Source organism: Bufo bufo, chromosome 2 (assembly GCF_905171765.1).
Source record: "Bufo bufo chromosome 2, aBufBuf1.1, whole genome shotgun sequence".
NCBI classification, from domain to species: Eukaryota; Metazoa; Chordata; class Amphibia; order Anura; family Bufonidae; genus Bufo; species Bufo bufo.
The window spans coordinates 188,483,441-188,498,248 of NC_053390.1; the positions used below are offsets into that span (position 1 = coordinate 188,483,441).

The 14,808-nt window shown below is 41.4% G+C and overlaps 1 protein-coding gene across 2 annotated transcripts in view; it reads right to left on the reverse strand.

The window, feature by feature from the left end:
- Positions 1-1,233: 1,233 nt before the first annotated feature.
- Positions 1,234-14,808, reverse strand: part of MARCHF3 (membrane associated ring-CH-type finger 3) — a 228,850-nt gene continuing 215,275 nt past the window's right edge. For both annotated transcript variants that reach the window (XM_040420209.1, XM_040420210.1), the window contains exons 4-5: positions 6,287-6,496; positions 1,234-2,414 (exon numbers count right to left, since the gene is read on the reverse strand). In XM_040420209.1, the coding sequence (XP_040276143.1) occupies positions 2,256-2,414; positions 6,287-6,496 (369 nt within the window). In that variant the 3' untranslated portion in view covers positions 1,234-2,255. The remainder of the gene's footprint in view (positions 2,415-6,286; positions 6,497-14,808) is intronic.

Below are 14,808 nucleotides of genomic sequence, written 5' to 3' on the forward strand. Positions count from 1 at the left end.
TTGCGGACTCGCAGCGTGACAAACGCTTGTCTGCAAAGGGCCTTATACTGCCACCATCCCTATCTTGTTATAAGCTGTGAGAGCTACAGGAGAGAGGTGTGGCAGAGAGGACACCCCCCAAGCTGTGATAGGAAGAGACCTGCAGCAGAAAGGAAACGCCCTCTGAGAAAAGACACACCCTCTGAGCAGCTAGCCTGAAATAAATCTAGCAGAGCAATTGGTGGATTGAATGGGGAGAGCTATGGATCCATGTGAGGTACAGGGCTGGTTCTAGCTTTGTTATAAAGAGATTGTCATGTACTATATAATGTCTAATTTTCATTTTTTTTATATTAAACATGAAAAAAAACCTTAAATGCTCACTCCCTGCTCTCTGTCGGAGGGGGCTGTATTCCATCACTTCCTGGACACTGCAAACATAAATGTAGACTGTCAGCTGAAACTTAAATACATGACACCTTCCCTATAAAGGATATGCCAGGTCCTCAAGACACTGTAGTTGCTGATAGATGATATTACCGGGCAAGGGCACCCCTCTATTATCTCCGAATTCCCTAATTGGGGCATTTTACTAAGACTAATTTCACATCTGCGGCAGTGATTTTGGCAGGCTGTTGTGGCAGAGAATAGCCTACTGGAATCCTACAGATGCGCCACTGCCGGATGCAACTGGAATACCCGCCGGCCCCATTAAGTATAACGGGGTCCGGACAGAGATTTTTTGCATTCCAGCAAAAATACTGAGAATTAGCCAGACAAAAACGCCATTTTTGCAGGATCAGGCGGCTGGATCTCCATGCCGCAGATGTGAAAGTAGCTTAAGGCTACATGCACACGACCATATGTGTTTTGCGGTCCGAAAATTGCGGATCCGCAAAAAAAAAAAAAAGGATGACATCCGTTTTTTTGTGTGGATCCATTGTAACAATGCCTAAAACAGACAAGAATAGGACATGTTCTATCTTTGTTGCGAGGCTATTGAATAGGTCTGCATCCTATCCGCAAATAAAACGGAACGGACACGGAAACAAACAACGTTCGTGTGCATGTAGCCTTAGGCCTATTCACTTCAATGGGCCCACAAAAGATGCGGACAGCACTCCGTGTGCTGTCCGCATCCGTTGCTCCGTTCCGTGGCCCCGCTAAAAAAAATATAACATGACCTATTCTTGTCCGCGCTTTGCGAACAAGAATAGGCATTTATATTAAAGGCTGTTTGTGCCATTCCGCAATTTGCTGAAACGCGCACGGACGCCATCCGTGTTTTGCAGACCGCAAAACACACCACGGTCGTGTGCATGAGGCCTAAACCAGCTTTTTTTCATGAAGACAGATTGGACACACTGTGAAAAATGCATCACATTTTCTCATCTTCAATCTGTTTATTATTAACTATGAGAAAAGTGTTTTTTTTTCCTTTCCATTGGATTGAAAAACAGATTAAAAAAAGGATACATTTTGTGCTTCAGTCTGTTTGGTTGTAATGTATAAAAAAAATGCCCCCCAAGTGTGAATGCAGCCCAAGCAAGACATAACCAATACGATGGAATGGAGCTACACGCAGACATTTTGCAGGGTGCAATATGCAGTCCATAGAAATACTGCCGAAGCCATCATGTGACATTTCCTACTGAAGAAGAAGTCTGTGTGTAGCCATAGGCCAGAAGCCTCAGGTGTGTGCAAGCGACTCTACATTGTAAAGGCATTTCCATAATGTCTACCATATTGCAGGAATGGCTAACCTGCGGCTCTCCAGCTGTTGTAAAACTACAATTCCCACCATGCCCTGCTGTAGGCTGATAGCTGTAGGCAGTCTGGGCATGCTGGGAGTTGTAGTTTTGCAACAGCTGGAGAGCCGCAGGTTGGCCCATACCTGCCATATTGACTCATAAACAAGCTCTAATTGCAAAGACCTTGCGTATATGTGTGCAAGGCAAAAACATTGTACTAAGAGGAAAGGATAATGGAGTACAAAAATGTACTTTTAACTTTAATGTCATAAGATAAAATAAAAAGTTAAAGGCTGCTGTATTATAGAAGAGTATGTAAGATGCCACCGGCTATATGAACAGGATTGGCAAGTTAGCAAATACATAATTGCAGCATTCATTGCTTAAATTAAAACTGGTTCTGTTGCTCCAGGAAACGAGGGTTACATATCCAAGTTAGGGGTTAACAGTCTGTGAATAAAGTCCAAGTGATAGCGGAGAGATAGTGCTACAGTGCATGTTGCTGCAAGTCCCGGGCGTCTCTCCTCACACTATAGTCTCTTTAGAATTTCGTTTGAGAGAGTGCAGTCCCAGCAATGACTGTTGATTGGAAGGTAAATTGATCGATTTAGGGATCACCAGAATAACCCTCTGATTGGTCCGACGCCATTCATTGTATAATCTACAGTGGTATCTAAATGACACCTGGGGGGGGAAAAAAGATAAGAAGTGTAATTTGATTTCTGCAATCAATGCTTATTCAGCTTTGGCTTTTATCATTTAAGGGCTCTTTCACACGAGCGGATGCCGTGCGGGTAATCCGCTGCGTGAAATTGCCAAGCCCTGCTCCAGACAGCAGACACGGAGCATTAACATGATTGATAATGCTATGTGCGTCTGTGATCTTTTTACTACAAAATTACGGTGATAACTTATCTCATTGTGTCTGCTGTCCGGAGCGGGCTTGGCTCTCTTTCACGCAGCGGATTACCCGCACGGCATCCGCTCGTGTGAAAGAGCCCTAACTCTGGGTTCACATCATGTTTTTGCCCTACGTTTAACATACAGGTTCTTCTCAGAAAATTAGCATATTGTGATAAAGTTCATTATTTTCTGTAATGTACTGATAAACATTAGACTTTCATATATTTTAGATTCATTACACACAACTGAAGTAGTTCAAGCCTTTTCTTGTTTTAATATTGATGATTTTGGCCTACAGCTCATGAAAACCCAAAATTCCTAATTTAAAAAATTAGCATATTTCATCTGACCAATAAAAGAAAAGTGTTTTTAATACAAAAAAAGTCAACCTTCAAATAATTAAGTTCAGTTATGCACTCAATAATTGGTCGGGAATCCTTTTGCAGAAATGACTGCTTCAATGCGGCGTGGCATGGAGGCAAAATTTGCTTTCATCCGAAAAAAGTACTTTGGACCGCTGAGCAACAGTCCAGTGCTGCTTCTCTGTAGCCCAGGTCAGGCGCTTCTGCCGCTGTTTCTGGTTCAAAAGTGGCTTGACCTGGGGAATGCGGCACCTGTAGCCCATTTCCTGCACACGCCTGTACACGGTGGCTCTGGATGTTTCTACTCCAGACTCAGTCCACTGCTTCCGCAGGTCCCCCAAGGTCTGGAATCGGTCCTTCTCCACAATCTTCCTCAGGGTCCGGTCACCTCTTCTCGTTGTGCAGCGTTTTCTGCCACACTTTTTCCTTCCCACAGACTTCCCACTGAGGTGCCTTGATACAGCACTCTGGGAACAGCCTATTCGTTCAGAAATTTCTGCTTGCTTGAGGGTGTCAATGATGGCCTTCTGGACAGCAGTCAGGTCGGCAGTCTTACCCATGATTGCGGTTTTGAGTAATGAACCAGGCTGGGAGTTTTTATAAGCCTCAGGAATCTTTTGCAGGTGTTTAGAGTTAATTAGTTGATTCAGATGATTAGGTTAATAGCTCGTTTAGAGAACCTTTTTATGATATGCTAATTTTTTGAGATAGGAATTTTGGGTTTTCATGAGCTGTATGCCAAAATCATCAATATTAAAACAAGAAAAGGCTTGAACTACTTCAGTTGTGTGTAATGAATCTAAAATATATGAAAGTCTAATGTTTATCAGTACATTACAGAAAATAATGAACTTTATCACTATATGCTAATTTTCTGAGAAGAACCTGTACAGTACAGACCAAAAGTTTGGACACACCTTCGCATTCAAAGAGTTTTCTTTATTTTCATGACTATGAAGGCATCAAAACTATGAATTAACACATGTGGAATTATATACATAACAAACAAGTGTGAAACAACAGAAAATATGTCATATTCTAGGTTCTTCAAAGTAGCCACCTTTTGCTTGGATTACTGCTTTGCACACTCTTGGCATTCTCTTGATGAGCTTCAAGAGGAAGTCCCCTGAAATGGTCTTCCAACAGTCTTGAAGGAGTTCCCAGAGATGCTTAGCACTTGTTGGCCCTTTTACCTTCACTCTGCGGTCCAGCTCACCCCAAACCATCTCGATTGGGTTCAGGTCCGGTGACTGTGGAGGCCAGGTCATCTGGCGCAGCACCCAATCACTCTCCTTCATGGTCAAATAGCCCAGAACCTAGAATATGAAGAACCTAGAATATGACATATTTTCAGTTGTTTCACACTTGTTTGTTATGTATATAATTCCACATGTGTTAATTCATAGTTTTGATGCCTTCAGTGTGAATCTACAATTTTCATAGTCATGAAAATAAAGAAAACTCTTTGAATGAGAAGGTGTGTCCAAACTTTTGGTCTGTACTGTACGTTGGGGGGAAAAAGGTCAGTCTTTGACGTCAGTATTTGAAATCCGCAGCATGTCTGAGTTTTGTGCAGATTTGTTTCCAAATAGGCACATTACAGTCTATGCAGTGCATAAATAATGAAGAAAGGAAGAAATACGCATGTAAATCCTGATGAAATCCTGAAGCAATCCTGATGACAATACTGATGGTATATCATCAGGATCCTGAGCCAGAATACTGACGGATTTCAATACGCTCGTCTGAAAGCGGCCATTCTCTATGTCTGATATGCTTAAAGGGGACAGGTTGTCTGACTTTGTTCACTGGCTAAGCCAGCTCCCTTCTCTATCTCTAAATCAGTCATGAAGGAAGAGGAGGCTGGCTTAGCTAATAACCCGAGCCAATCACCGGCCTCCTTTTTTTACTTTACCAATACACATGGAGGCGGAGGAAGCTCGCTACTGTGTCAGAATGTCACAGCTACAACAGAAGCTCCATTTCAGGGACAGGTTGACAGAGAATAAAACTAAGGGTACTTTCACACTTCCGTTTTTCTTTTCCGGCACTGAGTTCTGTCAAAATGGCTCAATGCCGGGAAAGAACTGATCAGGCATATCCCCATGCATTCTGAATGGAGAGCAATCCGTTCAGGATGCATCAGGATGTCTTCCGTTCAGTCATTTTGACTGATTAGGCAAAAAATAAAACCGCAGCACGCTACGGTTTTATCTCCGGCAAAAAAACTGAAGACTTGCCTGAATGCCGAATCCGGCATTTTTTCCCATAGGAAAGTATTAGTGCCGGATCCGGCATTCAAAATACCGGAATGCTGGATCCGTCAAAAAAAGTGAAAAAAATAAATGCCGGATCCATTTTGCCAGATGACACCGGGAAGACGGATCCGGCATTTCAATGCATTTTTTTGACTGATCAGGTATTTTTAAGACTGATCAGGATCCTGATCATTCTTAAAAATGCCATCAGTTGCTATATGTTTTGCCGATTCCTGCGACAGAACTGCTTGCCGTATCACTCTGCCGCAAGTGTGAAAGTACCCTAAGTGGTTTATATGGCTTGAAATGTCAGTGTATTAGAAATTTCATTTACTTTCCATTTGTCAAACAATAGTTTTTTTTCTTTCATCAGAAAGCCCCTTCAAATATAATTCATAATCTACAGGCTTTGAGCAAGTCAACTTCTATTCCTAGACACGGTCCTTCGTGGAAAAGTCAGTCCATCCCTGGTTGTTACCAGGCCACCAGTTTAGAGAGTTTAAAGGGGTTGTCCCACAAAAAATATTCTACAGTTTTCAAACCAGCACTTGGATCTGAATACTTTTGCAATTGCATGTAATTAAAAATTGAGTATAGCCACTAAGTTATTCAATAAAATCTATCTGTATAGCACCACCTGCTGTTTGCTTTTTTTCTAATTTCTCTGTCCACCTCACTGAGGTGGAAGCATGTTCTCAGTTCCATCCTTCAACTGCCACCTGCTACAGAAGACAGGATACGTATCCTGTGAAAGGACATGGCCCCCTGAACTGCCAGCTTGAAATAAATCTAGCAGAACAATTTGAGAGATGAATGTGGAGATCTCTGGATCCATGTGAGGTACAGGGCTGGTTCTAGCTTTGTTAGACAAAAGCTGTCATCTACTATATGATGTATGCATTTTTGTATTAATCATAGGATAACCCCTTTAAGTATGAGCAGATGTACTTGTGAATGGACACCATTTTTGTTGTACTCAGCTTTGTGCATCATTCTTAAAAAAAGATTGCTTTGAAAACCTCCAAATACTTACAAGTGTCCAAAAGAGGTAAATTGTAAAGAGTGCAACAGTGAGTGCAATAAGTCCAACGGCTTCTAGTCGGCTACTGAAGTGCAGGTGATCCACCGCTCCTCGAAGACATAACCATCCGGAGATGGTGGCAAGTGGAGTTATAAATAAGAAGCACACCATGTCTCCAAATAGTGTCCTCTTCTCATGTTGAGGGCCAGGATTCCGTAACCACTGCATAATGAAAGGGGCAAAGTCAGATCTCTGATGAGCACATATGCCATGTTCACAGACCGACAACACAAAATGAATTCTACTTCACACTTCGATATTACATTTCCCAGTAATATTTTGTTAAAATTGCTCATTTCAGCAATGGCCATGGTTCAGCACTTGTGTGACTTTTCAGACATTTCATCCTCAATTTGACAAAAGACAGGGCACCGGAAATTATGTGAGGACTTCAATATAAGAATAGTGATAATATCAATTACTTGTGCGGTACTTCACGGGCTGCGTGTCCTCGGGGAACATACTTTACTTTTCTATGACTGCCGGGTAATCTGGAACATCTAGTACTTCCAGAGCATGCGGATAGCAATTTAACTGTACAACTCCACTAAATACAAGAGCACGCATCTCCTCTCCACCTGCTACAATTGTAGGAACAAAGTTACACATCCAAACTCTATTTTATAGAAATCTGCAGAATGAAAATACGGTTGCCATGTTCCAAGTATATCTAGGAATAAAAAACATTCTATGTCCACGCATTTTATACTGTCGCAGCAATCAGCAAATCTTCACGGGTTCTTCTCCCAATACTCCTAGTACACAGGTGAAATTGTCAGGGGAATCCATGGCCAACCAGACATTTACCCTGCTGAGGACACCAGTGTATATGCTGTAGTACATTACAGCCATTCATATGAATATTAGAAATGGGCAGATTGAGTACACAATGTCGATACATGTCCTAATAGGGCATTTAGAAAACGGTTGTCATACGTAAAGAAAAAATGGTGCAACAACATAAGGCATTTTATGGCACAACTGATGAATAATGGTATGCAACCATGAGAGTTGTGGATGAACAGTTCCTTCAAACATACACTCATTGACAAAAAAAAATAAAGCGTCCAGATAGAAATGTCAGATTGCCTTTGTTTGTACTGGTGTCGTGAATGAAAAACCTGGACTGCTATGGGCTAGAACTCATAATCTTTAGCGATGAATCCAGGTTCTGTTTGGGATTCTAGAATGGTCAGGTTTGAGTATGGAGGCCTCATGGTGAGCGTTTCAATCCTGCCTTTGCTGTGGAGTGACACACTGCCCCAACTGGTGGTGGGATGATCCGGGGAACCATCACACATGACAGTCAGTCACCCCTAGTAGTGATACTAGGGACACTAACTTCTAAGCTATATGTGCAGGACATCCTACGGCCACATGTGTTGCCTCTTATGGCAGGGCTTCCAACTGGCATTTTTCACCAGGATAAGGCTCACCCGCGCACAGCAAGTGTTTTCCTGGAATGTCTCCACCAGATTGCAACACCATCTTGGCCTGCATGGTTGCCAGATTTATCACCAATCGAGCATTTATAGGACCTAGCTGGGATGGCAGCTTCAGCAACCTATGAGTGTGGAGAATCTACAGGCCCAACTGCAACATCTGTGGACAAATGTGCCACAAGATACCATACAGAACCTGTATGCCTCCATGCCCAACCATATCATATCTTGTTTTCAGGCTAGAGGGGGCCCACCAACAGGGTACTAGAGCCTCCTTTCAATTGTACAGTTGTCTCCAATAAAACTATCCTTTCGCTCTAATATTGTAATCACTTACATATATCATCATTACATTCACACATAGAAAGTTTCATTCACTTCCAACAACTCCTTCTTGTTGCATTATTTTTTGTCAATGATTGTACAGTACTGCGTGTACAAACGTTTTAGGCAGGTGTGGAAAAATGCTGTAAAGTAAGAATGCTTGCAAAAAGTGAAGAGTTAATAGTTTATATTTGTCACCTAACAAAATGCAAAGTGGATGAACAAAGGAGAAATCTAAATCAAACTGATATTTAGAGGTCCCATGAACGGCACATGAATGCTGAGGCCAGTTACCGGTTGCTCATGTCATGTGCACAATAAACTTGATATCATCAATGCAGAACCAGACATTTTTTTCTTTATTTTATACAGTTTCCTGCTGAGGGGTCGTTTTTTAGAAACCCCTTTGGACAACCCCTTAAAGAACAGTTGTAATCTATACTGGGGTGTAATTAGAGGTTTTCCAACAAGCTTCTCTGCCGTACAGAACAGAACAGAATCTTTGCTCTAGGTTATGGAAAGCCTAGCTACTTCTCTGCATTTAAAGTACATGCACATTAATTCCACACATTTTACACCAGCTGGAAACGATGTATTTATTAGAAATGACCACTAGATGTCACTGTTATCATTAGCATTAACATTGCTGCACAATCCAATGAAATAGCAGATCCACATATTCCAGCTGATAGGTGATATGAATGCTGGCTCCTTGCCTTTACAAGCACATTACTCTCTTATTTATTATAAGTAATGCAGACCGAACACCTTCACAAGAGATATTGACAAGCTGCACCGAAAAATGATACTAGCTTGATCAGCCCCCCTATTTTTTTTATGCACGCAGCAGCAGGTGAGGTTTGTGACAGTCCGGCTGCTGTGACACTGATGACCTGAATGGACCCATTTTCAGCGGATAGTAATGATTGCATTGGAGAAATGGCTATGGTTATCAGCTCCCATTCATTTAGCCTATATTACTTCTGACGTGTCTGATTGTCTTGTAATGTCTTGGTTGCTAAACCGTATTTTCCTTCCAGTATAGTCCAGATGACAGAAATTAAAAATTATAAAATAAAGGCAGGGAACATTTTATCAGAAAATAAGTACTGATTTCAGTACAGATATTGTAGTCACACAGGTCCCGTTGCTTGATGAGCGCTAAAGGACCCACAAATACCAGGATGCCATTATTTTAAATAGTATAAGGGGCATTTATCATTCCCTTTAAAGGGGTCGTCTCACTTCAGTAAGTGGCATTTATCATGTAGAGAAAGTTAATACAAGGCACTTAGTAATGTATTGTTATTATCCATATTGTCTCCTTTGCTGGCTGGATTCATTTTCATTATACACTGCTCGTTTCCATGGTTACAGACCACCTTGCAATCCATCAGTGGTGGCTGTGCTTGCACAAAATAGGAAAAAGCGCCAGACTCTCTGGTGGCCGGGACCGTGGGAGTGCTCATAGTCTAACACTTTTTTCTCTAGTGTGCAAGCACGGCCACAGCTACTGGAGTACAAGGTGGTCGTAACCATGGAAACGAGCAGTGTATAATGTGATGGGAAAATTTGTGAAGGAAGCAAAATGGAGAATCGCAAGTCAGTGCCTTGTATTAACTTTCTCTACATGATAAATACCATTTGCTGAGGTGAGAGGAACCCTTTAAGCCAAAAAACGGGTGTCAAAAAGTCACCAAGCCTGGCGCATGCTGCTGCTGCTGTACAAAATTTTGCATCTTTTTCAGAGGTTTTCATGCCTTCCTTGCCACTTCTCCAAAAAGAGGACCATACAGGGCTTAGTCTACTGCCAGGAAACTAGTATAGATTATACCTGAAATCTATACCAGCTCCCTCTATAAAAAAGCAAATTAATCTGCAGGCACCATGTTATAGAGCAGGAGGAGCTGAGCAGATGGATACATAGTTTTATGGGAACAGATTCAGTGATGAGCGGCAGGGGCAATATTCGAATTCGCAATATTGGTTGAATATTCGTCATATATTTGCGAATTCGAGAATTCGAATCGTGATCTCCAGTCATTATTTTCTTGATTTGCAAAAATCGGCAATCGGAAAATTCCCGATAGAAATTTGTGAGAAAAAATATCGCAATGCGAAAATTCGCGATCAACACTGCTCCTAAAGTCAAAGATATTGCAGCCTTCTCATTGGCCCACAAGCTAGAAGCAGTGAGGGATCATGGGTACTGATGAAAAAAAATCGAGAATATTCGCGATTACGAAGATATAGCACTATATTCTAGATATGTGCGAATTCTTGAAGTGCCAATATTCGCCATAAAAATTCGCAATACAAATATTCACGCTGAACACTAATTGACAGCTATCTCTGTATACACAGTCATAGAGGGAAGGCTGTCATCACTGATAGGACGCATCATTGGCTTCAAAGCCTTGAATGAGCAGGGATATAAATGAATAAATGACAGAATCTTTTCGCATAAAACTATATATCAATCTGCTCAGCCTTTCCTGTTCTATAAGATGGTGCCTGCAGATCAGACACCATGTTCAATGTGACTGGTTCCCTTTAAGAAACATACACCTCTTAATAATTGTGGTGAATTTGACGCCGGTGGGGGCGAGATTAAGTCAGGTCTTAATAAATGTATAAATGTCCTTCCGTGTTTTGGGGGCCTGTCATGACTTTTGCATTTGGGTCCTAAAGATTTACGTTGCACTTCTGTCCCAAACAAAGAATAGTCCATTCCTAATACAGCTCAACAAATGGCCACTTATGGTCTATTTTTCTTATGACAGACCAAATCCATGAAAGATAGAATGTGTCGGCAGATAAGAACCATTCGGCCCATCTAGTCTGCCCAATATACTGAATACTATGGATAGCCCCCGGCCCTATCTTATATGAAGGATGGCCTTATGCCTATCCCATGCATGCTTAAACCCCTTCACTGTATTTGCAGCTACCACTTCTGCAGGAAGGCTATTCCATGCATCCACTACTCTCTCAGTAAAGTAATACTTCCTTATATTACTGTTAAACCTTTGCCCCTCTAATTTAAAACTGTGTCCTCTTGTGGTAGTTTTTCTTCTTTTAAATATGCTCTCTTCCTTTACCGAGTTGATTCCCTTTATGTATTTAAAAGTTTCTATCATATCCCCTCTGTCTCTTCTTTCTTCCAAGCTATACATATTAAGGTCCTTTAACCTTTCCTGGTAAGTTTTATCCTGCAATCCATGTACTAGTTTAGTAGCTCTTCTCTGAACTCTCTCTAGAGTATCTATATCCTTCTGGAGATATGGCCTCCAGTACTGCGCACAATACTCCAAGTGAGGTCTCACCAGTGTTCTGTACAGCGGCATAAGCACTTCACTCTTTCTACTGCTTATACCTCTCCCTATACATCCAAGCATTCTGCTGGCATTTCGTGCTGCTCTATTACATTGTCTTCCCACCTTTAAGTCTTCTGAAATAATTACTCCTAAATCCCTTTCCTCAGATACTGAGGTCAGGACTGTGTCAAATATTCTATATTCTGCCCTTGGGTTTTTACGCCCCAGGTGCATTATCTTGCACTTATCCACATTAAATTTCAGTTTCCAGAGTTCTGACCATTCTTCTAGTTTTCCTAAATCCTTTTCCATTTGGCGTTTCCCTCCAGGAACATCAACCCTGTTACATATCTTTGTGTCATCAGCAAAAAGACAAACCTTACCAGCGAGGCCTTTTGCAATATCACTTATGAAGATATTAAACAAAATCGGTCCCAGTACAGATCCCTGTGGAACCCCACTGGTAACATTACCTTGTTTTGAATGTTCTCCATTGACTACAACCCTCTGTTGTCTGTCACTCAGCCACTGCCTAATCCACTCAACAATATGGGAGTCCATGCTCAATGACTGCAGTTTATTGATAAGTCTTCTATGTGGGACAGTGTCAAAAGCCTTACTAAAATCTAGATATGCGATGTCTACTGCACCTCCACCGTCTATTATTTTATTCACCCAGTCAAAAAAATCTATAAGATTTGTTTGACATGATCTCCCTGAAGTAAACCCATGTTGTTTTTCATCTTGCAATCCATGGGATTTTAGATGTTCCACAATCCTATCCTTTAATAGGGTTTCCATTAATTTGCCTACTATTGATGTCAGACTCACTGGTCTATAGTTGCTCGATTCCTCCCTACTACCTTTCTTGTGAATGGGCACGGGTTTCACATTGTCCACCCCTATTCCGGCATCATTTGTTCCACTAAGTGTTCAGGATATTCCTCTCCATGGTGTCCAGTCATCTCCCCAATCACATCTTAATCATCATGAGCGGTCTGTATACATTAACCCCAATGCTACTGCAGTGTCACTCAATCAATAGCGTCATAATTAAGATGTGACACTGCAGCGTCTTTGGATTTGCACGCTCGTCACTTATGTCCGACCAGTCACATATTTCACCACGGGATCATAAATTCCTAAGTGCTGGGTTTAGATGGAAATCATCACAACAGACAGACAAAACGCTGGGTCACTAATCACACGGTTCTGCGTTCTTTGCTAATTTGAAATCATCTCGCTGGCTTGTATCCACAAAATAACAAGACGTCATTTACCAGTTAAGATGTCACACAAACACCGGCAAACAGCATATATAGCAACATGCTAAAGTAGATGTGCGCATTCAACACAGCCGCGGTGCACAATTATATGATACTTGGGTGGAGGCAAAGTACAAAAATTCATTTCTAATTATAACAGTAAAGAAGCTCATTAGAGCCATAACCGTAAGTAAAGCCATTACCATCTCCCAAATTGGAATTCTTTAATTAAGAGAAAAGCACTGAAATTAAAAGCAGGAATCCCTTAAAGCCTAGCTGTTCTGGGAGGTGCACGGCTCTTAAAATGAGCAAGCATAAAGAACACTGTGCACAAAGGGCAGAAAGTCCTAAATCAGAATTATTTCTATGCAAAAATCACACCGTAAATCTACTTATTCTTCAAGGACGAAGATGTAACTGCTGTACAGAGGTGGTATTAGGCTGGCATGGCAGATATATTACCATTCTTTACAGTGGTATGTCATGGCGAGCCATACTGTTCACTATAGCGTCTGCATATATATCATGGAAGAGAATATGTGGAGCACATAAACAATGACAATATAGTAACATAATATCAGATCTATATATAACACTGCAATACAGGTCACAACAAGCAAATGCTACAATCACATCTGTATTTCTTTCATATAGATAAGCATATTTTATTTAGCTTTTTCTATTGGACTGGATGGCCATAAACATTGGGGGGTCATTTATCAAACTGGTGTAAAGTAGAACTGGCTTAGTTGCCCATAGCAACCAATTAGATTCCACCTTTCATTTTTCACAGCTCCTTTGGAAAATGAAAGGTGGAATCTGATTGGTTGCTATGGGCAACTAAGCCAGTTGTACTTCACACCAGTTTGATAAATGACCCCCAAAGTGTTAAAAAATATATCTTAAAGAAGCACTCCCACAATTTTTTTTTATTCTCTGACCTGTTAGAAAGGTGCATGATCTAAACTGTACTGAAGGTAATCTTACCAGTGACTGTATTTGTAAGTTATAACCTCCCTTCTGAGCCTCAGCTGTGTCATGTGACTCTGATTTCCATCTCACAAAGGACAGGAAGTCAGTTACTTTCAGTTACTATTCTTATGAGAGTCCTGCTTCGGTGATCGCTGGGGTCAGGTGTCTGCACAAGCTGCTGGGTCTTAGCAGATCCAGATCAGCTCTTCTGTGAGGCTCTTGTGCAACATATCTGGGGACGGAATTACCTCTGCTGGTCCTAAAATGTTACAGAAGAAATCGGCAATTAAAAAAATGTAATGCCCCCCAAAAATCTTGTATTACCTCTGTAACATAAGGAAAAGACAAAAAAATGTAATGTGCCTAGGTCTGACGTCTATAGAACGATGGCGTCGGACAGGAGAACGTAGCATTCAGCGTTTCTCTGTCCAGTGCCATTGACATTCGCCATCACAACTGATAAGCCGGGTGTATATGAATGATCCTGCGAAAAATGATGGCATCAGTTATAGGTTCAGTTTCCTTCCGGCTTTTTCTGCGCCATACAGGAGGGGAACTGAGCCCGATCACCGGACATATGTGAATGAGCCCTTACAGGGAACAACACATTGCATTAACACCAAACTGCATATACAATCATGCATGAGTTCCTAACAAGTTTCTTATGAGGATCCTTCAGAAATGATATTACTGAGCTTTCAGCATTAGATTTGCAGTAACTGGATACATGTTCAGTGTGAGATGAAATGCTAATCCCTGACCTTGGTTAGCACCGGATCTGTACTCCTGTGTATGTGATTATTGAATATATTGTGCCATAAATACAAAGGTGACAGTTATGCTGTATGCTATATCTGCATCCTGTCTGTATGTTCCCCATATATCAGTGGAGGCTTAATTCATCTCCCCTTAATTGCAGAGCATGCTGATTTTTCTAAGGGTTTTACTTCCCGTGGCTGGTAATGATGCAGCACACTATACAGCACCGTGGATAGAGCAATACATCATCTCTTATAGCAATTGCTATTTAATATACTGTCTAATGTACTCCACCATATCACCTTGTAAATCCCATGTGTCTGCTAAAACTAGGGAACTGCTTCTTTCAATTATTTACCTACAGATAGGGAACATTCCTACTACAGGTGGGAACC